At 36.2% G+C, this 26,668-nt stretch overlaps 1 protein-coding gene across 1 annotated transcript in view; it reads left to right on the top strand.

Annotated features, from left to right (window-relative positions):
* Positions 1-26,668, top strand: part of Pkhd1l1 (PKHD1 like 1) — a 145,187-nt gene that overhangs the window by 74,950 nt on the left and 43,569 nt on the right. Inside the window, exons 41-55 of the mRNA XM_028766440.1 lie at positions 2,668-2,842; positions 3,757-3,913; positions 4,279-4,435; positions 5,807-5,886; positions 6,535-6,664; positions 7,545-7,674; positions 10,381-10,622; positions 12,358-12,494; positions 14,281-15,310; positions 17,487-17,678; positions 21,434-21,585; positions 23,403-23,562; positions 24,287-24,458; positions 25,435-25,523; positions 26,015-26,163. Of these exons, the coding sequence (XP_028622273.1) occupies positions 2,668-2,842; positions 3,757-3,913; positions 4,279-4,435; positions 5,807-5,886; positions 6,535-6,664; positions 7,545-7,674; positions 10,381-10,622; positions 12,358-12,494; positions 14,281-15,310; positions 17,487-17,678; positions 21,434-21,585; positions 23,403-23,562; positions 24,287-24,458; positions 25,435-25,523; positions 26,015-26,163 (3,152 nt within the window). The remainder of the gene's footprint in view (positions 1-2,667; positions 2,843-3,756; positions 3,914-4,278; positions 4,436-5,806; positions 5,887-6,534; positions 6,665-7,544; positions 7,675-10,380; positions 10,623-12,357; positions 12,495-14,280; positions 15,311-17,486; positions 17,679-21,433; positions 21,586-23,402; positions 23,563-24,286; positions 24,459-25,434; positions 25,524-26,014; positions 26,164-26,668) is intronic.

The raw sequence follows: 26,668 nt of genomic DNA on the forward strand, positions 1-26,668 counted from the left end.
TCTCTCTCCTAGTTCCTCCTCTTCCTTCTCCTCTTCTTCTCACTCCTCTTCCTCTCCTTACTCCTCCAACCTTAGCTCCTCTCAACTTGTGGGGAAAATATGCCACTACAGAGTACTACTCAGCTATTAAAAACAACGAATTTATGAAAGTCACAGACAAATGTATAGAACTAAAAAATATCATCCTGAGTTGAGGTAACCCAATCACAAAAGAACACACATATTATGTACTCACTGACAAGTGGATATTCGTCCAGAATTTTGGAATACCCAAGATACAATTCATAGACCACGTGAAGCTCAAGAAGAAGGAAGACCAAAGCGTGGGTGAGACGATCCTTCTTAGAAAGGGGAACAAAAGACTCACAGGAGCAAATAGGGAGACAAAGTATGGAGCAGAGACTGTAGGAAAAGCCATCTGGGGACTGCCCCTCCTGGGGATCCATCCCATATACAGTCACCAAACTCAGACACTATTTTGGTTGCCAAGAAGTGCATACTGATAGGAGCCTGATATAGCTGTCTCCTGAAAGACTCTGCCAGAGCCTGACAAATACAGATGCAGATGTTCATAGCCAACCATTGGTCCTAAATGGAGGAGTTAGAGAAAGGACTGAAGGAGCTGAAGGGATTTGCAACCTCATGGGAAGAACAATAATATCAACCAACCAGAGCCCCCAGAGTTCCCAGAGACTAAACCACCAAAAGGAGGGACCTATGGCTCCAGCCACATATGTAGCAGAGGATGGCCTCATCGGGCATCAACGGTAGGAGAGACCCTTGGTCCGGTGAAGGCTGGATGCCCCATTGTAGGGAAATTCGAGGGTGGAGAGGCTGAAGTGGGTGGGTGAGTGGCGGAACACCCTCATAGAAACAGGGGGCATGGGGATGGGACAGGAGTTTTCTAGAGGGTGGGAATCAAAGAAGGGTATAACATTTGAAATATAAATAAAGAAAATATCCAATAAAAATAAAAAACAAAAAAAGAAAGACTACAGTCTTTACTCAGGTTGTTGAATTCTTTTGAAGTATTTGAGTCTGATTTATTACCATCCTGACTTCAAGCAATTTGGTCAGAACTGTATTTTCTACCTGTGTAAATTTGAGAACTTTGGTTTGTGACAGAAGTTGATGGTTCTTAGTTGTGCATCCAAATGGAGAACATGATGTTAATTCTTGTTAGTCAAATTTTCTTTAAAGGCAACTAAAGAATATTGAGAGAGGTAAAAATAGTTTTCTCCAGAAAGCACACCAACTGGTAATTCTATACCAAAAGGTTAGCACAGAAAACATACATAAAATTAACATCATATAGACTATGTTGTTTTATATATATGAATAGTGAGAAAAGGTCATAAACTTGAAAGAGAGCAAAGAAGAGTATGTTGGATGGTTTGGAGGGAAGGAAAATGGGGGAAAATTATGTGTTTATAGTTTAATTAAAAAAAGTTATTTTAGAAAGATAAGTTGCTGCAATGCTTTTGTGTATTAACCTGGGCAGTCATCAAAAGGATTTGAGCCTCAAATATTTCTTGGGAATATTTTGAACCTCTCTCTACCTTAGATTTTTCATGTATCAAATTTGTTTTAACATAGTGGCATTCTTCATAAGATGATTGTGAGGTTAACATATATAGAAGTATATCAGAGTCATGATATTATTGCTGTTATTATAAGTCTTGTTTATTTTTACTGATTGAAAAATAAAACCTGAGCTCTGGATCTCAAATTTTACCACTTCCTTTTTATCTACAGTCACGTTACTAAACTCCTCCCTACTACAGTTTTTCTATTAAATGGAGACATTATTAGCCATAATTTGTTTAGTTGTGAATATCAACTATCTAGTACTATGTAGAGATTTTAATTATTATTTAACAATTTGGAGAGAGTTTAGTTAGTTAATTAGTTATGGCTTTTTGTTTTTTTGAGACAGGGCTTCTATGTGTAGCCTCGGCTGTCCTGGAACTCATTCTCTAGACTAGGCTGACTCAAACTCAGACATCAGCTTCCCTATTCCTCTAGAGTTCTGTGATTAAAGGCATATGCCACCACCACTGGGCAGCAAAATTTAAGAAGATTTTAAGATGACATTTTAGATAAATAAAAATGTTTCATATGCAAATATTTTAAAAATTTAATGGTTTCATGAATTTTTGCTTACTTGATATTTTTATGATTAGTTTTGTCACTTCAACACTAGAGTTGGTATTTTGATAAAAATAGGTAGCAGTATTGTGGAAAATCGGCAGGTTGTGAGTCTCAACACTGGCTTGGCTCTGCCTCTTCTTGTTATTCTACATGGGCTCCTTGTGGGCTTCAGCTCTTCTCTTGACTCCTCTGTTGCCTGTGCTACTACTGTCTCTTCCTTTCCAGCTGTAATTTGCAGTGTTAGACCTTCTATTACTGTAAAACTATGCTGGTAGGTCTGAATAACTGTCCACAGGAGAAGTCTGAGTGTTTTTTCCCCATTCCTTTGTGAATAGAGTATAAACGATATGTGATATTTTTAACTGTTGCTAGAGGATCTTTCTAGCTTGTGTATATCCAATGTGCATCATGAAGTGCTCATGCCAAGAACAAGACTGTAATAAAACTACTTAAGGGTTTGTCAATGAATCTGGTCCTGATGGCAGTACTCTGCTCTGTTTGACTCTCTTCTTGTAGGCAAGGGACCCGATCAGGTCTGTGGAGTGAGTGTGGTCAACGGAGAAGACTCATCACAATCCACGACACTATTTACATACATCTTGACCCTGACTCCACTCATCACTGAAATATCTCCCAGGAGAGGCAGCACTGCTGGAGGCACCAGGCTTACAGTCACAGGATCTGGATTCAGGTACCATCTTAACACAGGTACACATAGATGCAAGGTGTGTCACACTTGCTCTCATCTTTGCCTCAGAGTAATGAAGTGCAGCCTTGTAGTGTGGATCTTCTCTGTAAGCCAGGCTTGAGATACAATAGTACTAACAATAACATTAACTGAATATATACTCCATGCTACAGACATTCCTATCCACAGAAGGTTACTTCTTTGCCATATTAGGTGTTTTAATCCCATTTCATGTTCAGGAGGTTAAGATGAAAGAGACAGAATGATTTGCCCCGAGTCTAGCAATAAGTTCACAAACATAAATCATTTATTTAAATCATTTATGATGCCTTCCCCATCAGCTCATCTCCAATCGCAGTATGTTTCATTGATCCAAAGAAACATCTTTTCCCTCATCAAATCTTTTCCTTTTAAACCAGCCTGGCTCTTTTCCTGATCCTATGATTCAGCTGCACTGCCCTCTTTCTTCAGTGAACAAAGCTGACTTCAAACCATGAAAGGCTTGATTAATTTCCCAAGTGTTTACAGATATTCTGAACATACATTTCAAGTAGAGGTTAAACTCTAAGGCTTGTGACTGTGCTCAAAAAAGAAAAAAATTCCATGAGCAAGTTTTACAATTTGACAATGCAGCTATTGGAGACCATAAAGAATTGTGATCCCTTGAACCCAGGCAGCCTTTCATTCAATATTGAAACACTTGCTGGCTTATATGTTTCTATTCCCTGACTTTTTAAAGTCTTTTCTTTCCTTTTTCTCAACAAATATTTCTGAATCTTAATATGGTGTCAGCTTGCACCTTGATAAACCATAAGAGGTTATCACTGCTTTTCCGGGAACTTATGAATGCAGGGCGTTTAATATGTGAAGCAGAAATTTAAGGTAAGCATATTTTATCAATACTTTCTTGCTTACAGTGACAACATGCAGGATGTCCAAGTCACCATAGCCAACAGCAAATGTGATGTACAATATTCCAACAAGACACGTATCATCTGCATGACAAGTGCTCATACACCTTCAGGGTGGGCTCCAGTTCATGTCAACATCAAAAACGTTGGCATGGCCAAATCGGTAATGACAGTTAAGTATAGTAACCACAGCAACAAAAATCTAGCATGCTGGAGGTGGGCTGATTACTGCTAGATATCTTGTTTGTTTCCAACAGATAATTGAACTATGCCTCCACTAAACTTAAGCAGTGAATATTTTTGTTCTTTATTCTTCATGCTTTATTTGATATTTTAATTATTCTGTCTGTGGAATAATTAATAATGGATTTAAACTTTGTTATTATCATGAAATAATCAAGTCATCTGTAACATCTAAAATTGAGTTCCATTCTTATTACTTATATAAATATATCCTGTTTCAGCTTTTCTTTGAGAAATTTTCTGATAAATTCTCTGAACTTTATGACTTCTTGCACTCTGTTACAGGAGAATACTGACTTCTTATATGCTGATGTTTGGTCTGCCAATTCCTCGTGGGGAGGAAAACTGCCACCAGAGGAAGGATCACTTGCTGTTATTACAAAAGGACAGATAATTCTACTGGACCAAAGTACTCCTATTCTGAAAATGTTACTCATTCAAGGTAAATTTGTAAAAATTTGTATATTAGACTCTGCTGATTATTTCTATCAACTTAATTTAATCAAAAGCCATGATTATGAGCATTCATCTTTGAATTAGGCTTTTAAAATCTATTTGTAATTATGATATTATTTGGTGTATTTTCAGTATCATTCTTTAAACTTTGTTTCATGAAGTTGATTTTTTATTTAAGTGATAATAGGGGAGGGTGGTGAATATCTCAATGTCCTCTCGTTTAATCAATTAAATTAACATCATTTCCCATGTCAAAAATACTGAGGTAGTGGATCCCAGAGGCTACAACATTTTAGGAATTTGCTCAAGTCAATCCTAAACAATACCTGATTGTGCTAGTGCTGTGCACATTTTGTGAACCCCAGAAGACCACCAAGGAGCTGCTTCTGATGTATTACAGGGTCTTTATTCAAACCATCAGTGGGACAAGGTTTTGTAGGAAACAGCAAGCAAGCAAGGGTGTTTCTAGCCTGGCACACATCTAATTGGGGGATTCTTATGAAATTTTGCTGTCCTTTAAAATAATTGCCTGGTGCTGGGAACCAAACCATAAACTTAACTTCTGCGTTCCTCCTGGTTGGTGGTTGTTATGAAGTGAAGTGCCAGGGCAGGCTTGTAACTTGGAGGAGTAACCTGGAAACTCGTGCTATAGAATTCAACCTTAGGTCAGGTTCTCTAACATGAAGTCTGAACCCAAGATCTTGTCTCTAACTAGAACCTGCGTACAATTCTTCTCTTCTTTACACATGAAACTACTTTCAGTTGTGACCTGGGTTCTCTGTTCTTTTTTGGTATTCTGTGTCTCCTATAAAAATTAAATAGCCACAGCAATTCCCATTATACATAAAAGAAATAATAAACAGTAATAATAAAGTGCTCTGAGCTTTCTTGCACAAACTTCGGCAGAAAGGTCTTATGTGCCTAAAGACTTCTGTAATTTTATAATCTTTTTTTAGCTTCTACAATTATAAAAATGTTTCTTATTTAAAGTCACTAAAGAATTGGATCATTGGTAAGGTTGTACTATTTTCTAATTGACATCAATCTTGTAAAAATCCATCTTAGCATATTCCTAATGATGCCAGTCAAGCTATTGCTATGGCACAAAGTAGTAAAACTTTCAGAGCTATTTTTTTTTAAAGATGAAAACTAATGTTGACATTACAATGATTTCTAAAAAGATGGCTATGTTTCTATTCTTCATTTATATTTTAAAGACCTGTCTTATGGACTTGATCTATGCAGTTGCACTATTAACTAAAATAGCAAATGGTTATTGCAAAGCAGTTTGCCCTAGACTTTCACTTGCTGTCCACTCTTGGGGTCTTGTGACATATTAAGACTATGTGGTTCACAGGTGGCACTCTAATATTTGATGAAGCTGATATTGAACTCCAGGCAGAAAATATCCTAATCACAGATGGGGGTGTTCTTCAGGTATGGAAAACAATATCTTCACTTAATTTTGTTTAAAATATTATATATAAAATTAATAGTTAATTCTACCAAATTATTCTGAAGTTATCTTTATTAATTGGTTAAATTAATATTACAACCTCACAGGAGATTGATTCTAAGATTATTCTTGCATTTTAATAGAGAATAATTAGTGTGTTGTCAAATTTAAAGTACAAAGAAAATTTCCTGTGTCAATCACCATGTTATTTCTGAAGGTCAGCTGTTGTATATTGATTGACCTATTAGAAAATTCAAGTCTTAGGGATGGAGGGAGCTAGTAAGATGACACAACAAGAAAAAGGAGACATAATCTAAGGAACAACACTGGAGGTCATCTTCTAGTCTTCACATGTAGAATTATCGGTTTTAATCATACCCCGGACACCAAGGTAACAGTGTTTCAAAGGCATATAAGCTGCATTCTTTTTATACTGATATTTTTTAAGTGACAACAGCACAGATATGCACCTACATGCATTTAAGGCTTACATTGAGAAAGAAAGATATGGATGGATGTCTAGACAATTTTCAAATGGGGAAGAAGTAGAAAAAATAATTATTTTTGCAAAATAAGAATTGTGAATTGTGAGTTTTCATCTTCTGAACAAGATCTATGAATTCTTTCAGATCGGGACAGAAGCATCCCCATTCCAACACCAGGCAATCATTACTCTTCATGGGCATCTTAGATCTCCTGAGCTCCCTGTATATGGAGCTAAGACATTGGGTGTGCGTGAGGGCACACTCGATCTTCACGGTAGGCTGAAGGCACTCTGATATAAACTTGCCAGTTTTCTCCTATCTTCAGATAGTCTCTGTTTCTTTCTAACTCCACCCCTTAGTTTAGAAAGCTATACACAGAAGTTAGTCTCATAAAGGTCATACCTTCCTTCTAGGCTATGCCATACCCTTCTGATAGCTATGTCTATAGATGACCAATCACTATTGGTACCATTTACTCCTTAAGTATGCTACCTACTCATTACTTACTGTCTGAAAATGCACTGACTTTGGAATTGGAAGATGGTAATTTCTTCATTTTTACTTTTTTAAACCAGAATATTTCTAAAATGTAAAAATAAATTTATAGTTTTTACTATAAATTATTTATAGTTTTTACTATAGTTTTTACTATAGTTTTATAGTAAATTCATATAGCTGTAGTTCAGGAAGATGATATCAAGTAATGTAGTTTAATCATGTTTGAGATGCTAGAGTAACATTGTTTAAACATGAACTGAGTCATTTTTGCACTGATGTCTTCTATATGGTGATAATTGTAGTCTTTTGTGGATACAGAATTCTGTAAACAGGAATTCTGTAACCATAAATGTCACACGTGGTACTAAACATAATTTCATATATATATATATATATATATATGGTTTAGGTGTAGATTGTCAGTTTAAGCAATTCTACTAATTTCACAGATTCATATAGTATTATGGATGTATGTTATTATTAACCTGATTGTTCATATTCTGAATCAAGAATTTTTCATCTTTTTTTGAGGTAAGTGATAAAATAAATAAAGATAAAATAAATCTTACCCAAATTGACTTAATTCAAATTCAGAATGCACTTAGTAACCCAAAAAGCACTTCTGAAGAGATGCTTGGTTTGTATATGTCTTTCAGGCCTGCCTATTCCTGTAGTCTGGACTCGCTTGGCTCATACTGCAAATGCAGGAGAATGGACTTTAACTGTTCAAGAAACAGTGACATGGAAGGCAGGAGATAGCATCGTGATTGCGAGCACAGGACACAGGTATCAGATGATGTTGACTTATTTGGGATATAGATTTTTTTAACTGTGTAGAAGAAGAATGATGGGAATTTCTCAAACCATTTTATTTGTACTTGAAGCATTTGTTAAATAATCATAAACAAGCTGGGTGGTTGTGGTGAACATCTCTAATCCCAGCACTTGAGAGGCAGAAGCAAAAGGACATCTGTGAGTTCCAGGCCAGCTTGGTCTACAAAATCAGTTCTAGGTCATCCAGGGCTATACAGAAAAACCTTGTCTCAGAAAAAATAAAACAAAACAAAGAAAAATAAAAAAAACAACAACAACAAAGGTGAATATAAACAGCAAAATGCGAATGGGTCAGATGTTAGCTTCTGTCTGATCATCAGTGTGTGTTGAGTTTTGAGTTACTGAATTTGTTATAAGAAAAGACTAAGTCTGAACCATAGTAAAATAATATGTAGCAGTAAAATAGTTTATTTGACATGGTTAGGTTCTTAAGTAAGATTTTACTAGAAAGAAGCATTCCGTTACTAAAAGTCATTTGAAAACATCCGACTTGGGGCTTTAGCTAAACACATTTGTATAAATGAGCTTCTTTGTCATCAGAGGACATGGCTGAGCAGCAGACAGAATTCCCTTATCTTCCTTGCTTGGCAGTGTTTCTCACAGAACAAAACTGGAGGTAATGATAGAGTAAAAAGAGAAGAAATCTGTATACAATGAGACTAAGCTGGCAGAACTTTCCAGATGCCTGACATGTCACAACTGAAAGTGTCTATACCCCTTAACTTCCATTTAGATACATATTTTAGCACTTAATAAATTAAGATCTAGCATCGCTGCTCCCAGAATATCAAAGAGCAGAGAATGAGAGGCACTTTGATTTAGCTTGCTGTCCAAATTATAGACATTTAGATTGCATGTGGTTACATTTATCAGGAAATGAAGAGTAATTATGACAAGAAACCGATCTGCCAAGCCCGTGTCTGAATTTAAAATTAAAAGGCAAGATGCCATTTTTCAAGGCATCTTGAAAATAGGATTGCAGATGTTAGAGAAAGATAAATATATACTTACAAATTTAGCTTTGGAAGTATTCATTTATTGGACCCCAAGAAGGAAATTTAAATTATATAATGACAAAATACAAAAGGAGGAAAATCATGGGGCTTGCTAATAAAATGGGAAATCCTTATTTATAGCCTTTCTATGTGGAATGAAAGAAGAACTTTACAATTTAGAATAGAGCTAGTTTAAGGAAACATCAATTAGAGCTGGAGAGACAGCTCCACTCCTAAAAGCTAGGCTCACAACCAAAACATTAAGAAATATGAAATAAGGGATTTCCCATCAAATCTAATTTACTATTCATAGGTGAATCCAATCTGAGAAATTTCAAATCCAGAATTAAGAAATAGCTTTTCTGTTACAACATTGGTTAAAGAAAAGGAAATAGTAAAATTGCGAAATGGGAAGTCAGATATGGGAGGAATATAAGAAAAAAAGGGGTAGATTAATGTAGTTATCTTTTAATTAAATAAAAATATTAAAAAAAATTAACATTAAAAAAGGAAATGCATTTTTGTGGAGGTTGGGTCTGCGTCCTACTCCTAGAAATAACGCTCACCACGGCCATTACTTGGTTTCCATAGGATTGCAATGCTACCACTTCCTTCCTCACACAACTGCTGTGAAGACACAATGAGATGATAGGCATGATAGCAAAATGTACCTCAAAGAAAGGGCTTCCATAAGCATGTGGCATCACTAAATAATATCATGGCACACCTGACACACTAGAAAGCAGGCTAGACCCCAAGTTTTTAAAGAACTAAATATATGAGCATGTACATCATAAAATTAGCAAGACTCACTTACTGTGGCTTGACTCTTGAGCATATTAGAGAATAAATGACAACGGAATACTTTCTCTGCTTAGAAACTTCTAATGGCTTTCCTTTGTAAGAGTCTCTACTTTGCCATGATTGACACCTTGAACCAGATCGTCACTGTAGGAAGCTATTATATACGTCTTAGAGGATGCTTAGAAACATCTCTGGCCTCTCTCCACTGAATGCCAATAGCACAACCCTTCCCTCTGAAGCTGTCTTCAGTCATTACTGTGACTATAAAGTCATTCTCATTTAAGAACCTCTGAGGATACTTAAAGCTATAAATGATTACTTTTGCAGGCTCTGAACAAGTCTAGCACTTGGGTTTAAAATGAGCCATCAAGGCTATAAGCTAATGTAAACAGGCAGCTTTTGTGGAAATTTACAAGCCTGAGTAGTCATAGACCTTGAAAATAGGTAGCCTTGGCAGAAAATACCAACTTAGATAAGGACAAACGAGTCATAGGCAGAGTCATAGTGACTTGTCCCCTGAACCTTCACCCAGGAGATACCTGGTTCTGAAGATATCTGTATTCCTTCTGAACACCCACACTTCAGTGTCATTCCCTTCCCCACATCCTGCCTTTCTGTGTTTATAACCCCTGTGTGAATGAATTATGATTTGAGAAAAAATAAATTATATAAAATAAAATAAAATAAAATAAAATAGTCATCAAACTTACTCTCTCTATAAAACATTTTTTTCTCAAATATCTCTTTAGAATATGGCATGACATTTTTCAAAAGCACCTTATTTTATGACTGATGCATTCAAACATGTAAACCATATATGGCAAATGTGTAAGTTAATTTTTTTCTTAAAATTTTATAGACACAGTCAAGAAGAGAATGAGAAGCGAACCATTGCATCGGTGTCCACTGATGGAATGCACATAACTCTAACTAAGCCACTAAACTACACGCACTTGGGAATTACAACCACACTCCCCGATGGAACTGTGTTTGAAGCCAGGGCAGAGGTCGGGATTCTTACAAGAAATATCTTAATAAGAGGGTCTGATAATGTGGAGTGGAATGACAAGATTCCATCATGTCCAGATGGATTTGACACAGGTACACTTACCAGCTATCATGCAGCTGACAGTGATCATTCAAGCTTTTCAAAACATTTTGGTTTATATTGAAGTGTGCTATTTTATTGTAGATATTGAGCATGGGAACTTGGAAACACCGATAGCTTGATAGTATTTGCAATATAATAAGAAAAATGATCAATGCTAACACCAAAGTGGCAGAAATGAGTGTGTTTGGAATCCATGATAAGTCCCTTTCTTGTTCTTGTGATTTCTTACTACCCTTCTATTCTTTAAGGGTCCTATGTTATGCAGCCTTGGTAACTACAGCTTTGCATGTCTCCCAGAAGCTACAACACTTATATTTACCAAGAAAATATAGAGTTTAAAATTCAATATTTGATGTTTTTATTTAGCAAATCTTTAACAATACTTTTTGCATTTTCCAAAATCTGTAGTATATGTAAGAGTAGTTTCCTTGTAGACAGATATTATAGTAAATAGTCCATGGACAATAGTAACTAGATAGAAAGTGAATATGTGAGAAGCTGAAGAAATATGTGCATAGATATATAGATATGTAGCTTTTAAGATAGGCATGTAGCAATGCCTTTGTAATTTTGGCCCAAATCATTCTTTGCATGAGTTTCTGTCCTATGCACTGCAGGATATTTAAACATGCCTGACCTAAGCCAATCAGATATTAGTAACATTCCCATTAGTGTATCAACCAAAAATATTTTCCAGATGTTGTAAAAGTATTATCTGAAAACAAAATCATCCCTAGTTATGAGCCACAGAACTATACTGTGTACCATTATTCAACAAGCCTAAAATATCCATGACTTTCAATGATAGTGGATACTTCTTATTCATTTTCCATCTGTCTAGTCTAATATGGGTCAACAGGAGGTCCTTTCCATTATAATTGTTTCAGAATTCAGACTGATGTAGACTTTGTTTCAATATGGGTTTTCATAACCTCTGAAGCAAAGATATGATTGCTAGAGTCAAAGCACCAATTAACCGCAAAGGTTCTGAAATGATATGTTTTGCTTCTGTTTTTGTGCCATTGGCCAGAAATAAGTCTACAGCTTTGATGAAGTTCAAGGGAATGAGTTAGTGAAAGTCCCTAAACACACAGTAGAGATATTGTTGCATCTTAATGATGTGTTTATACTATAAAGCATAATGTCTTTTGACAAATTATTTTCATATTTTTGTAATCATTAGTAACTAAATAATAACAGACATAAGTTAGTTAATAGCTTTTTCTTTAGAGATAAGCATAAGTTCTTCAAATTTTATGTTAAATGACCTATTTTCTGATGCCATTTTATCTGCATCAAGTCTCAGAGTGGATATGAAAGCAAGTCTCAAGCTGTTTAAAATGAGAATACTTCCTGTTATGCAAATTAGACTGTCAGACTGTAGTGCTATTCAAACATAATTTTGCATTATATTAATTTCCAATCTGAAGCGGGAGCTTCAGAAACAATAAACAAAATACTACTATTATTATTCACTCAACCATTAAAATATTATTTAGTACTAGCTCTAAAAATTGCTTTAGAGTATTCAGAAATAAACAAGGCACATCATTTACCTTTCTTGTTACCTAGAAAAAAGAAGATATGAATATATAATAATTATGTTTCAGAATAAAGTTGAATATATATGAATAAAGATAAACAAAATGAGTATAGGGAAATTTTTAATAAGAATATTGCTGTAATGTCTTGAATAATTTTAAATATTTTAAAATATTTTTAAAGGAGAATTTGCTACACAGACATGCCTTCAAGGAAAGTTTGGAGAAGAAATGGGAAGTGACCAGTTCGGAGGCTGTATTATGTTGCATGCTCCTTTACCTGGGGCTGACATGGTAACTGGAAGAATAGAATACATAGAGGTAAGGAAAAATATTGTTAAAACACCAAGGTGTCATACAGTGACTATGGAATGAGCTCCTGCTATTTGCCATACACTACTTCCAATGGTACAGCCGACAGATAAATGAATAGTTTAATGCAGCCCAATACTAACTCATTTGATCATTCCAAATATTTGTTTCTGTATTTTTAAAAAGCATAAGTCATGCCTATCCAGACACAATTTAAAACCTAACATCAGCTTCATATTATATCCAAAAAAAGAAAATTCAAGTCCTTCTAATGACCTGAATTCAAGCTGTTCATGATTTTGTGCCTGTGACTTGCTCATGTCAGGTGAGCCACATGGGCCTCCTTATGTGATCATGTCAACCACATTTCTGACTGATGGTCATTTGCTCTTTGTTTGGTTTAAAATTCTCCTTCATCAAAGCTTGCATACTTCACTTTGTTATTTCTATTGGGTTCCTTCTGTATGTTAATTCATAAGAAAGCCCTCTCCTTACCAAATTTACTTGAAATTGCTATCCAAACTCCTGGTTTCCTTTATTTACTCAAACTCAGAATATTTTACAGATTTCAGAATCGTACTTATATCTTTCTTATAATCAGACTTGCTAACCAGGATTTACCACTTCCTTATCAAGTACTGAGTAAGGCATAGAGTGGAGAAAGGATCAGATTCACAATATCAAAATCCACCAACCCACTCTGGACACACTCAAAGTCAGCACTGACATTTGCAATGACCTTTTCTTTAGATAAATTATACATGGGACATCTAAAATACAAACTAACTGAAATTTCCAGACTAGAATTGTCTATTCAATAATATTTGTAACAGTTAATTTTGTAGAAATAAAATTAAAATTAAAAGCTGGGACCTTGAGAGATGGCTCAGCAGTTACAAGTACTAGATGCTCTTCTAGAGAACTCTGGTTCAATTCCCAGAACCCACATGACAGCTCACAGCTGTCTGTAACTCCAGTTTCAGGGGCTCTGGCACTCTCACACAGACATACAGGCAGGAAAAATACCAATGCACGTAAAAATAAGCAAATCTAAGGGGAAAACAGCAAACCAATACATAAATAAACAAGTGGCAGTTCTAATATTTTCTTTTCTTAAATAACTGGATTATGTTGAATTGTACATGTCAGCATCTTGAATACCAGATAATTAGATCATAGGCTGGAAAGAACACAGCAGAATGCTTACTAAAAGCTTCTAATCAGGAGCCACACCCACTTGGATCAACAAGGAGCCTTGCAAGTGTGAACAAGGCCCTTGGACTGTTTACAGTTTATTCATCTGTGAATTGAAATCAGTAGCAACCTCATGGTAAAGACTGGGACCTTGCATATATATCCTAAAGCATTTCTTATATACCGGAACAAAGAATCAGTAAAAAGAAGACATTTATAGATCTTTATTTTGTTAAATAGAAAAGGTGAGTCGTAGAGAGAGTTTTATTTTATTAAACAAAACAGTTTGCTTGTAGAGAAGAGGCAAAACACAAAAGAGTCAAAGATGGCATTGAGCATATAGTAGAAAGCACAGCTACCTTGCAACAATAGGTTTGCTTATTTATTCTCGTAGCCCACTTATGTGCCCCACTCATTCATGCCCTAACAAGTATTGTCATATTGAATTGCATTTTACAAAAGATTGTATTCAGAATAACTACAAATAACTACATGAATAATATGGAGGATATTAATGTAAATATATTCATGTCTTACTATGAAATTGGAGATTACTTTGAAACAGAAAATTACTGAACAGTTCTTATTTCTGGCCTGACAGGTGTTCCATGCTGGCCAATCTTTCCGTTTGGGACGATACCCAATACATTGGCACCTACTTGGAGATTTACGGTTTAAATCATATGTGAGAGGCTGTGCAATTCACCAAGCATACAACAGAGCTGTTACAATCCACAATACACATCACCTTCTTGTGGAAAGGAATATTATATATGATATAAAGGGAGGGGCATTTTTCATAGAAGATGGTATCGAACATGGCAACATTCTACAATATAATCTGGCAGTCTTTGTACAGCAAAGTACCAGTCTACTGAATGATGATGTCACCCCAGCTGCATTTTGGGTAACCAACCCCAATAACACCATACGACACAATGTGGCTGCTGGTGGCACTCACTTTGGCTTTTGGTACAGAATGAATGACCACCCCGATGGCCCATCCTTCGACCGAAACATTTGTCAAAAACGAATACCACTTGGAGAATTCTTTAACAATACTGTTCATTCCCAGGGGTGGTTTGGACTGTGGATTTTTGAAGAGTATTTCCCCATGCAAACAGGATCTTGTACTTCTACAGTGCCAGTGCCTGCTGTCTTTAACTCACTCACTGTGTGGAACTGTCAAAAAGGAGCTGAATGGGTCAATGGAGGGGCCCTGCAGTTCCACAACTTCGTGATGGTGAACAACTATGAGGCTGGAATTGAGACCAAGAGGATCCTGGCTCCCTATGTTGGGGGATGGGGGGAAAGCAATGGAGCTGTGATTAAAAATGCCAAAATCGTTGGTCATCTTGATGAGCTGGGAATGGGATCCACATTTTGCACCTCGAAAGGCCTTGTTCTCCCATTTAGTCAAGGTCTGACTGTGTCATCTGTACACTTTATGAATTTTGACCGCCATGCCTGTGTGGCTTTAGGAGTAACATCAATCACTGGGGTGTGTAACGACAGATGTGGAGGCTGGAGTGCCAAGTTTGTTGACATCCAGTATTTTCATGCTCCAAATAAGGCTGGTTTCCGTTGGGAACACGAAGCAGTACTGATTGATGTTGATGGCTCACTAACAGGTAATATTATTCTTCAATCTGTGATTTAAAAAAATACCCAAAATACATTTAAGACTGACAATGGTGCTGCATGCATTTAATCCCAGCATTTGAGAGGCAGAGCCAAGCAGTTTCCTGTGAGTTCAAGGCTAGCCTGGTCTACAGAGTAAGTTTCAGGATAGCCAAGGCTACACAGAAAAACTCTGTCTTGGAAAACCAAATATATTTTTATATGAATTTGAATGGTTAAGGTTGATTCACCAGTATCACAGATTGTAGTCTAGCAGTAAATTTACTTTCTAATTTGAAAATGAAAGGAAAGCCAAAGGCCTGCGCAGGCGCTCTCTCTCTCTCTCTCTCTCTCTCTCTCTCTCTCTCTCTCTCTCTCTGTTGTTGTTGTTGATAAAAGAGCTCCAAACTGTCAGAAACAGCCTCCAAAGGTGTCCTTTTATCTCTTTCATTAACATTTGATTTTGAATTAATGGTAGTTTTGTGGAACATCTATGAGACACTGCTCACTGCCATTTTGTTTCCACCATCCTGTGGTCATTTTTCATTAAGATAAAAGTTGTTTTCATAATTGCAAAGTTGTGGACTCAGCCACACTCCATACAAATAGATATAAATTCGATCTCTATTTCTAAACCATTAGGGAAGAATACACCCTTACTTTCTTTTTTCTTCTTTCTTCTTCTTTCTTCTTCTTTCCTTCCTTCCTTCCTTCCTCTCTCCCTCCTTTCCCTCCCTCCCTCCTTCCCTCCCTCCCTCCCTCCTTCCCTCCCTCCCTTCCTTTCTCTCTCTCTTTCTTTCTTTCTTTCTTTCTTTCTTTCTTTCTTTCTTTCTTTCTTTCTTTCTTTCTTTCTTTCATTTTTTGAGACAGGGTTTCTCTGTGTAGTCCTGGATATCCTGGAACTCACTCTGAAGACCAAGCTGGCCTCGAACTCAGAGATCCACCTGCCTCTGCCTCCCAAGTGATGGGACCACTGCCTGCCTAGAATACTTTATAAAAAGAATGACAAGGCTGCTATCAACTCCTTTATAATTTAATGTCTAAATTTGTATTTGTTTTAAAATGTGTTCAATAGACAAGAATTATAAAAAGAGGATATAGTGTTGTTTTTTCTAGTTCTAGCTCTGTTGAGGATTTTTTCAGTTTTCATGGTAGATGAATACATAAAGATATATTTGATAATGAAGTGTAAAATTTAATATACATCTTCATAGCTTCAGAGTGGCTATTCTAACTGCATCAAAGTTCATTGAGATGTATGGATGTTGTATCTGGCTAAATTTAGAGTGTGATTTTTAGCAAGTTTTTTATAATAAAGTTTATTAAATTTTTAAGTAAAATGTTAAACCTAGAAAAATCAGTATACATCATACTTTTTTATCATTTTAAGTCACTTATCATTTAAGTCCAAATATGTCACATTTTTCTATAAATACTTGTGATTTCTAATGGACTTGTCTAAACAGGATAAGAAGCTTGTGTAGATGTGTTGCTTTGTAACACATTTTTAAGAATCAGTTGACAGGCAAACTAGAGATCTTAGTGGCTAAATACTGAAAGTCTCTTTGAAAGATGAAATAACATCCTTTTCAATGTTGACATGGTCTGAGTTATCAGCTACAGTTGATGGCTACTATCTCCTGTTCTAATTGTGGTTTTCAGGAGGGAGAATGTAGTGGTTCTTACTAAAGTTCTGAGTAACTTTTATTTGCTAACAGTGTAGGATTTAAATATTAGCTATTAAAGGACAATTATCTTGCTAAGTGCCTGGGAGACATAGTTCTTAGACCTAAATCCTCCCTAAGGATTGATCTCTCTCCAATGATCACAGAGGCATTGTGAGACATTCTCTAGTAACTAAGCCTATATTTGTTTAAAAGCACATGATCTATGAGCAGGTTTGAATCTTTCTGAGAATCCCGAATCAAGTTACTTGTGCTGTTTTCCATCTCTTTGACTCTTGTGTGTGCTTCAGGTCTCATGTTTCAAATACATTTGTGGTGAATCCCTTGACAGAAAAGTCTGCTATAAAACAAATGTATCTTTGTCACTTGCAAACAAAAGCCTCTACCAGTTTGTAGATTTTGTTGGTAATATTGTGGTCACAGAACCTATGTGCACTGTTGGTCAGGTTTATTACTTTTCTTATATAAAATTGGGATCATGTTGTTTCTGTTCCTTCCCCAGGGCACAGAGGGCACACTGTCATTCCACACAGCTCCTTACTGGACCCTTCACACTGCACTCAAGAGGCTGCATGGAGCATTGGTTTTCCTGGCTCTGTCTGTGACGCCTCTGTCAGCTTCCACCGGTTAGCATTCAACAAGCCTTCCCCAGTATCTTTACTTGAAAAAGATGTGGTTCTCTCAGACTCTTTTGGTAAGTGAGTACTGACAGTGTACGACACCAATTTCAATGTTTTACTAGATTCTTGTTATCATTTTTTTGAGTTACTTCATGGTATCCTGAATATTGCAAAACACACATTTATGCCAGTCATATTCTAGGCAGGAAACCCGCTATTCAAGGTGAGTGCTTGAGAGAAACATACATATGCACATACATACATATGCACATACATACATACATACATACATACATACATACATATTCTGTTGATTGATGAATTATCGGATGATAATATTACAAAGTTCTGGAATCTTGGCATAGCCTTCGGAACAAGGCAATAAGGATATCTCGGGGCCACTCTCATTGAAGACAAACTTTTTTTATGCGCACTGAAAGAGTGGGATCGATCAGCAGATACATATGAAATCCCAGGGACTATTGATTTTAACAGTAATAAGATTGTTCTTATACACTGGCTGTAGTTGGCATTATTGCCTGACTAGGTTGAAGTAATCACTCACAATCCATATGCAATTTTTCAGCCAAACGAGACTTGTAAGCTTGCTCCTCCTATGTCATAAATCTTCAGCTGTCTCACTGGCTTCTGCAGTTCCTTACAGTGTATTATGTCATCACTCACCTTTCCATTACTACAACAAAAGCCTGAGATGATTAACTTGCACAGAGAAGGATTTATCTTGGCTCAGTTTTTCGAAGTTTCTATCTGTGATTACCGGGTCTAGTTGCTTTGAGCCTGTGGAGAGGAAGTACATCTTGGTGAGGAACTACAGTGAAGCAAAGCTACTGAATCATTTCACATTCCCTTCTCAGGGCCTGTTCTTAATGACACAAGCACCTCCCATGAGGCTGCACCTTTTAAAAGTTCTATTGCTTTCACTAACACCATCATGGGGACTATATTTACAACACATTAACCTACACAGGACAGTTGTCTTCTTTAGTGTCTAGGAGGAATGGTTCTTAGTTCCCTTAGTCCTTCCTAAGGATTTGTTCCCTCTTCAATATCTACAAAGCCAGTAACTGAACATATCTTTTCTCATTTGCACCTAGGCTAGCCTACCTTGAAAGGCTCAAATCTGAGTATCTATTTATCTTTCACTTAATGCATCTATCCATTTACTCAACTATTTAGAAACTAATAATAATTTTTGACTTCTAATGGGTTGTATTCTGATAAGGCTGTTACTAGTTGAAAATGAGTAAAGTTGAAAATGCAACCAGACTCCCCCCACCCCACCCCCCAGAGCTCCCAAGGACTAAACCACCAACCAAAGAGTACATATGGAGGGACCCATGACTCTAGTTGCATATGTAGCAGAGGATTGCCTTATCTGGCTACAATGGGAGTCTCAATGCCCCAGCATAGGGGAATGCTAGGGCAGTGAGGCGGGAATGGGTGGGTCAGTGGGGTAGCACCCTCATAGAAGAAGTGAGGCAAATGGGATAGAGGGTTTGCAGAGCGGAAATCAGGAAGGGGGATAACATTTGAAATGTAAATACATAAAATAAATAATAAAAAAGAAAGAAGATGCATCTACTACACATACTATACTAAACAAGATGGCTCAATCTAGGTTATTTTACCCATTCGCAGGGGACACTTACATTAGCCCCTAGCTCAGAAAACTCATCTAATACAAGCCTATTTTACAATAATGGCTTAGATATCTGTTGTAACTAATTGGATAATACTTATTGTTATTTTTATAACATACCAATATAAAGTCCAAAATTCCTTAAGTTGAACCATCATGAATTATATCCTATCTGGATAAAGTAAATATCTGTCTAGAATGCACCAGGATACCACAGACTGTCATGATAGACTGAAGATTCTGAAAATGGGTGAAAGCATGGATTTTCTAAACAAAATCTTTATAACATCTACAAATGTTATTGTTTACATTCTCTGGGTAATGCCAAGTGATGCAGCTTGTTGATAACTAAGTCTGTATTTGTGAATATCTAATCTAAACACAAAATAAGTGATTATGAATACAGAAAGGAACTTTCTCAACAGAATCAGGTGCTTTTGTCTGTCCTTCTCTGGTATCAAAATTTGACATTCTTCTTCAGCATATTACAAATAATTTCAAGATGGTACTTTAATATGCCATCAGTATTTCCAAATACCACAACCCCACTTAACTCTATTGATAAGGTGACTGATAATTTACAACAAATATGAAGTATTTCAATAGTGGCTTGTTTTGTAATTTTATAGCATAACTATCCTAAAAGTATCTCTGTCTAGCTAGTATAAACCCACACTGACATATTGAAATTTTGTTAACTTTTTCCCATCAGAGTCCCTCAAGCTGTCCCTTGTAAGAATTCCAGATTCTTCCTGCATTTTAAACAGATCTCTACACCTGTTTAACTGTGCACTTTGAAACTGGATAAGCACCCTCATCCCACTCCTGGATGCAATCTACCACCTACCTTTCATAGTTCCCTTTCTAGATGGTGGATCCTACAAGCATGGTGGCTTTGAAATGGCCACTATTACTTCCCTCTCAGGGAGTAACTTTTGATTTTTGAATTGGAAAGGATTGGGAAAATATGTAAGAAGTGGTAAATTTGTCAAGTAACTTAAACTAAACTTCTGTCCCCCAGGCCTCCAATGTTTATTTCTATAGGAGGTATAAAGTAGCGAATATCACCTTAGTATGACATTTTCAAATCTATGACTGAGCTGGTCCTGAAAGGAGGAAATAAGAGAAGGTGGAGGAAGCCAGAGTCAGAAAGTACTATGTCAAGTAGGGTGACTTGTAGAAACTGTCCTCTTCATTAAGGTGGCACAAGAACATCAAGACTCCATATGCTCCCTTGGGAGATAATTACAGGAATGCATTTACTATCATCTTCTTACTTCTTCTCTGACCCAGAACAACCAGACGGCAGAGGGTAGCAAAACAGGGCATTGTGAACAGAAGATCTTCAAGGGAGACAAGTATTCACTGCCACCCTTAACATTTATTATGATACAATTATCTTAGATTTGATTAAAGGCATTCTTACTTTTTCTCTGGTGAACTGAAAAGATCAAGTTACCGGCCATCTATGAATTTAATTAATGATGATGAAGCCTCTCTGTAGCTTAAACCTAGATTTCATTATGTTTCTTCTGTCACATTGAAGTTCAACATGGAGTAACAGGCCTCCCACTTAGAGTCTATGATAATTTAAATAAATAAATAAATAAATAAATAAATAAATAATCAAAGCTGGGGTTTGATGAATGTTTTCCTTTAAATAAACACTAAAATTTTAAATGATTACAAAAACATAAATAGTTACAAAATGAAAGGATAGTATTCATTATAACCCAAATAATCAAAGAGTGTCATACTAAAGTACAACTGTATTCATTAGAATTCTATAGTTGACATTTTATACCACAGTAAAATGTAATATTAAACAGTAGAGGCTTTCAGATGAAGGCATTTTAAACATAAAATAGAATCCTTTCCTAGAAATTTCATGGACAAATCAGGTGTGGTGGCTCACGTGATTAATCTCAGCACTTGAGAGACAGAGGAAGGTGGATTTCTGAGTTCAAGACCAATCTAGTCTACAGAGCAAGTTCCAGGAGAGCCAGGATTACACAGAGAAACCCTATCTCGAAAAACCAAAATAAAAATAAAATAAATAAATAGTATGCCACAAACTGAACAAGTATTTGTATTTTCTTTTGTTCAAAAACAGAGGCATTTCTTGAAGGTGGAGTTTATGGTTGCTGCTTATTTTATGTTTTCCTACAGGCACTAGTATCGTTCCCTTTCAGAAGAAACGACTGACCCATATGTCAGGGTGGATGGCTCTGATTCCAAACGCAAATCACATTAACTGGTATTTTAAAGGTGTGGAGCACTTAACCAACATATCATACACTTCCACATTCTATGGATTCAAGGTAAAGAAAGAGCTACAGAAAACAAAACAGCAGCCTACACTGTCATCCTCACAAACCCATCTCTTTCTTTTCTGAGTGTGTGCGTGTGCGTGTATGTGAGTTTGTGTATGTGTGGTATAAGAGCGTATGTGTATGCAGATGTGAACATGTGTCTTTATCTGTCTCCACCTTATCCCCTTGGGTCAGGTTCTCTCATTCAGCCTGAAGCTCTGCTGAAGGGAGAAAGCCTCAGGTATCCTGCAGTCTCTGCACCATTAAGCAATGGAGTTAAAGGTGCATGAGTCATGCCTGGCTTTTACATGGGGCCTTGGAATTTGAATTTAGGTCAATGTCCTTCCAAACCAAGCACTCTTATCCACTGATCGATTTCCTTAACCTATTAGCCAGAATGCTTTCACTTCACAAATCCATCTTTTAAAGACCTGCAATGTACCCTGTATGACCAACTTACTCTAAATCTAAGAAGAAAGCAACTTTTTGCCATGTTATGATACTGTCTGCTTTTGTCCTTGTTACCATGGTAATAGCTTTAATTAATTTCGTCCCAAATATTAAGTGTTTATTTGTATCATGTACTAAATAAAGAACATTATTTATAGAATACAATATTTTTTATCTATCTACATGTTTGCAAATATGCATTATCTTTGGGAAGAAATAAAAATTTGTAAAAGTTCCATACTCTGACCTCAATTCTCCAATGTCCAGAGATTACAATCAGCGTCTTGATGAGGTGTTCCCTTCTATATTCTTCTACTGATGCTACATAGTTGTGTGACCCAGAAACCCTGCCTAGCACTATTCTAAATACTTGCTACCATAGAGAAGGTACCTTAAAAAATTTACATATGCATGATACTTACACATTAATATGTACATGTGAGTATAGAACTTGCACGTGTGGTTTTTTTTTTTTTGTGTGTGTGTGTGTGAGAAAGAGAGAGAGAGAGAGAGAGAGAGAGAGAGAGAGAGAGAGAGAGAGAGAGAGAATTGTTGCATGTACTATTAAAAAACCAACCCAAGCTAGTGACAGCTACTCTCCACCCCAGGTGGTCTCGCCCTTGTGGCTAATAACCCCATGTGGCATCTGCCCAACTTTTCTCAGTTCCTTTGCTGCCAAATCAGCTCACATTCCCAGTCCTCTAAGCCCGATCGCTGACTGCTGCCAAACCTATAAACACACCCAAATTTCCATGGCTAGCTGGGGACACACTCTTTCAAACCCAGGCTCTGCCACAGTTATCTTTCTGGAGCCCAACTGAGTTGCTGCAAAATGGAAAACAACAGTCAATCTTAGTTTAGAATCAACGGATAATGCTGGACAAGGAATCTAGCATCCTAAATTCACCAACTATTCTATGTTAGAAATCTTTCGGTAGAGGATCTGGTGGCTTCCACCACCCAAAACAGCCCCTGGCCCACATCTTGTCCGCTTCACTCCCACTGTCCAAAAGAAAGTCCCCTGCTTCTGTCGTCCCTCTTCATCTTTCAGACCCCTAGAAGGCCCACCTTCTTCTTGCCCAGTGATTGTCTTCATAATTGTCTTTATTATTTAATCAATTAGGGAAAAATTCCACTACAACAAATAAGAGAAAGGAGAGAAATCCTTTTCTTTCCTCAGTGATAGAGCTAGCTAACATTGTTGACACAGACCTGCAAAATGTCAAACAAAACATAAATGCCAATTGAAGGGTAAGCTGGAACAAAACTTTGGTTATAACACTCTAAATCAGCTAATAACATGAGATTAAAACTAAGTCATGATATGAAGCATATTTTTACATAAACCAAGCCACACTTTTTTGCAACTATTTTAGGAAGAAGACTATGTAATTATATCACATAACTTCACTCAAAATCCTGATATGTTTAATGTTGTCGATATGAGGAACGGCTCCTCAAACCCATTGAATTGGAATTCTAGCAAGAATGGTGACTGGCATCTCGAAGCAAACACCAGTACTCTCTATTACTTGGGTATGTATTCACTTGGGGATGCTTTACTTAATAACTTATCCAAAGAGGAAAGCAATTTCTCAATAGAAATATGTGACATACTATAGCCTGTATTATCAGAATTTGATATATATGTGTTGAGTAAAACTACTAGACATAAAATTAATTCTAGAAAAGTCCTTTAATTTAAAAGGCTTATTTTTAAAGATATACTAATATAATTATACAAGGTCCCGATTATTTTACAATATTAGAGATGAATAGAATGACAACTGGTATACATTCGACTCATAGTTTTTAAATTACTTTTAGAAGATAAAATTATTTAAGAATAAATAAAAGTAAAATTTAAGATATTCTTATTTTCCATGCATGTGTGTATGTTTATCTTATGTTTTATTTGCACATATGTATGTGTACCATTTAGAAAAGGAGTTATAGAGAGTTGTGAGCTGTCATGTGGATGCTGAGAATAAAATCAGGTCCCCTGGAAGAGTAACCCATGCTTGTAACTGCTGAACCGCCTCTCTAGTTCCTTAAGGCATTAGTGTTTGTCAAGATATTTTTTTTTCGTTCTCTTTAATACTTTATCTCAATATACTATCTATCTTGGTGAAGCTTCTCAATACTTACTTTTTGTTTCTGAGCAAATGATATTTCCAAAATGCTATGGCTTTGTATAGAGTGGAGTACTTCAATCATCATGTTAACGTATTAAATGAAAACCATGTTGATTTTGCTCCAGTGTCAGGGAGAAGCGACCTTCCTCAGAGCCAGCCCATCTCTGGGACCCTAGATCCTGATGTCAAGGATGTTATTATTAATTTCCAAGCTTACTGCTGTGTTCTCCAAGACTGCTTTCCAGTTCATCCACCATCAAGAAAACCAGTTCCCAGAAATCGACCAGCCACTTACAAGTACCTAGGCTTTCTTCGCTGGATTTTGGTTCACAAGATACATCCACTCTCTTGGTTTTCTAATTTTATAATCCACTCCGCAGGGGAAAACATAAAGATAGTCCATAAAGCTTATATGTAAAAGTTGCTAACAGTCTTACAATTGTGGAAAGTTGATCACAGACTTTAATTCTTTCAGCTAAAATCATTTCCTTCTATCTAATCAGTTTTTACAGCTATTTTTTTAACCATATGAATCATCACTTTTTAATTAGTGTGTAAATGACTCTTACATTTCATTACTAGTCATTTCCAGCAAGAAGATATCAACTTTGTAATTACATCCCCTAGGAAACTTTTTATTAGCAAGTAGTTTCTAGTAGGCATAATTATCAAAAGGATAAGACCTTCTCTTTCCAGTGGGCACTCCATGTCTGTTTCCATTTAATTCAGTCTTCATTCTGGGTACAAACCTATTTCCCCAAACTCCTACCCTGCTGCTGTCCAGGGCATAACTTCAATGTATTCTGGGCAAGTCAGACACTGTATTTCCTGTTCTTCTGTTTACAAAATCTATACAAATATGTCCTCAGCATCTACTTTGTGAGAAAACAATATTTGCCAGAGACTCATAAATAGATACAGGATGCACTGATTTTAAATTTTCCATAGTCAGATCTTATAAGAAAACAGATCAATTGACATATCTCAAATTACATTAAATTGGTTTAATTAAACTACCATGTATCAAAATGAACATTTGATGAGAAGAAACGTGTTCAAATTTTTAAAATTATTTGGCTCAATAGAAAAATTACATAGCTTGTATATGTCTTATACTACTAATTGTACATATTAACTTGGCTAGTTAGTAAAATTATTAAATATCAACTTCATAATCTACCATTCCTAAGACATATAATATAACACTGTGTCTTAAGGAAGTACTCATTAAATACACAAGTGATTATTAATGAAAGTATTACTTTTTTTCCAGTTTATGGTCAAATGAGTCCTTTTGGCGATCATCCCCAGAGAACAATTATACTGTGCCCCACCCAGGAGCAAATGTGGTTATTCCTGAAGGTAAAGACACAGATAAGTAAAATGTAAGCATTTGGGTAATGTCAGTGTTCCAGTGGAGCAGATGCGGCAATAGTTAGGACTCTGCCTTTAAGCATCCCACATTGAGGAAAAAAGCAAGTAAGCACAAAGATATGGGCTTTATTATTGTGTCTAGATATGAAACAACTTTCCGGTTTTCCGTATATTTAAACCTATTAATGATAACATTAGCTGGGCATGGTGGTATGTGCCTGTTTTCTTTATGGCTCAGAAGATCAAGAAATGGGTGTTGTTTTAGCACAGGCCAATTTCAAAAACATAATATCACTGTTTCAAAACAGAACACTAATAACAGCAACAAAACCACAATATCATGCTTTCTGTGAGATATAGGAATCATTACATGGAAAGAATTCATGAACTTCAAAGACAAGACTGGCTGTTAGGCTTGCCAACGTGCTGCCACGAGCTTCAGTGTGCTGGTTACACTATATTTCTTACCATTTTTTTAGGAACATGGATTGTAGCTGACATGGATATGCCTCCAATGGAAAAACTCATTATTTGGGGAGTTCTAGAAATACAAGATAAACCTGAGTTGGGAGCTGCAGGCTCTGCTTATAGAAGAGTTGTTTTAAATGCCACCTACATATCAGTGCAGGTAAGAGTGAGGTCTTATAATTTATGTTATTAATCGTTTTAATTTCTGACATGAAAATGTGTGGAATTGGTAACAAGAAAAATATTCAGTCAGTGTGTAGGCACACACACACACACACACACACACACACTGCCATAGTACAGAAAACGTAAGCATCACACACATCCAATGTATTTCTGCTCTTTTTAAATTGTGACTTCGTCTTCCTTACTAGAATAATTAACAACATAATCTCTAGGGTACGGTTGTTGCTATCTTAGTTATACTTAAGATATATTGTTATCATATAAATAAATATATTATTATATAAAGATTAACTACAAATTATGCATTCACACCAACAAATACCAAATACTCAGGTGTTCTGGGGAGAAAAATAAAAAATATATATATTTTAGAAAAACAGATAACATTTCATAGAAATGAGTAGACATCTATGGGATTATGAAATCAAGAGTAACCCAAGGGGATGCTTTCATTGTTGGGACAATCATCCCCATTCTTC

Source organism: Grammomys surdaster, unplaced genomic scaffold (genome assembly GCF_004785775.1).
Source record: "Grammomys surdaster isolate TR1022 unplaced genomic scaffold, NIH_TR_1.0 63, whole genome shotgun sequence".
Taxonomy (NCBI): Eukaryota; Metazoa; Chordata; class Mammalia; order Rodentia; family Muridae; genus Grammomys; species Grammomys surdaster.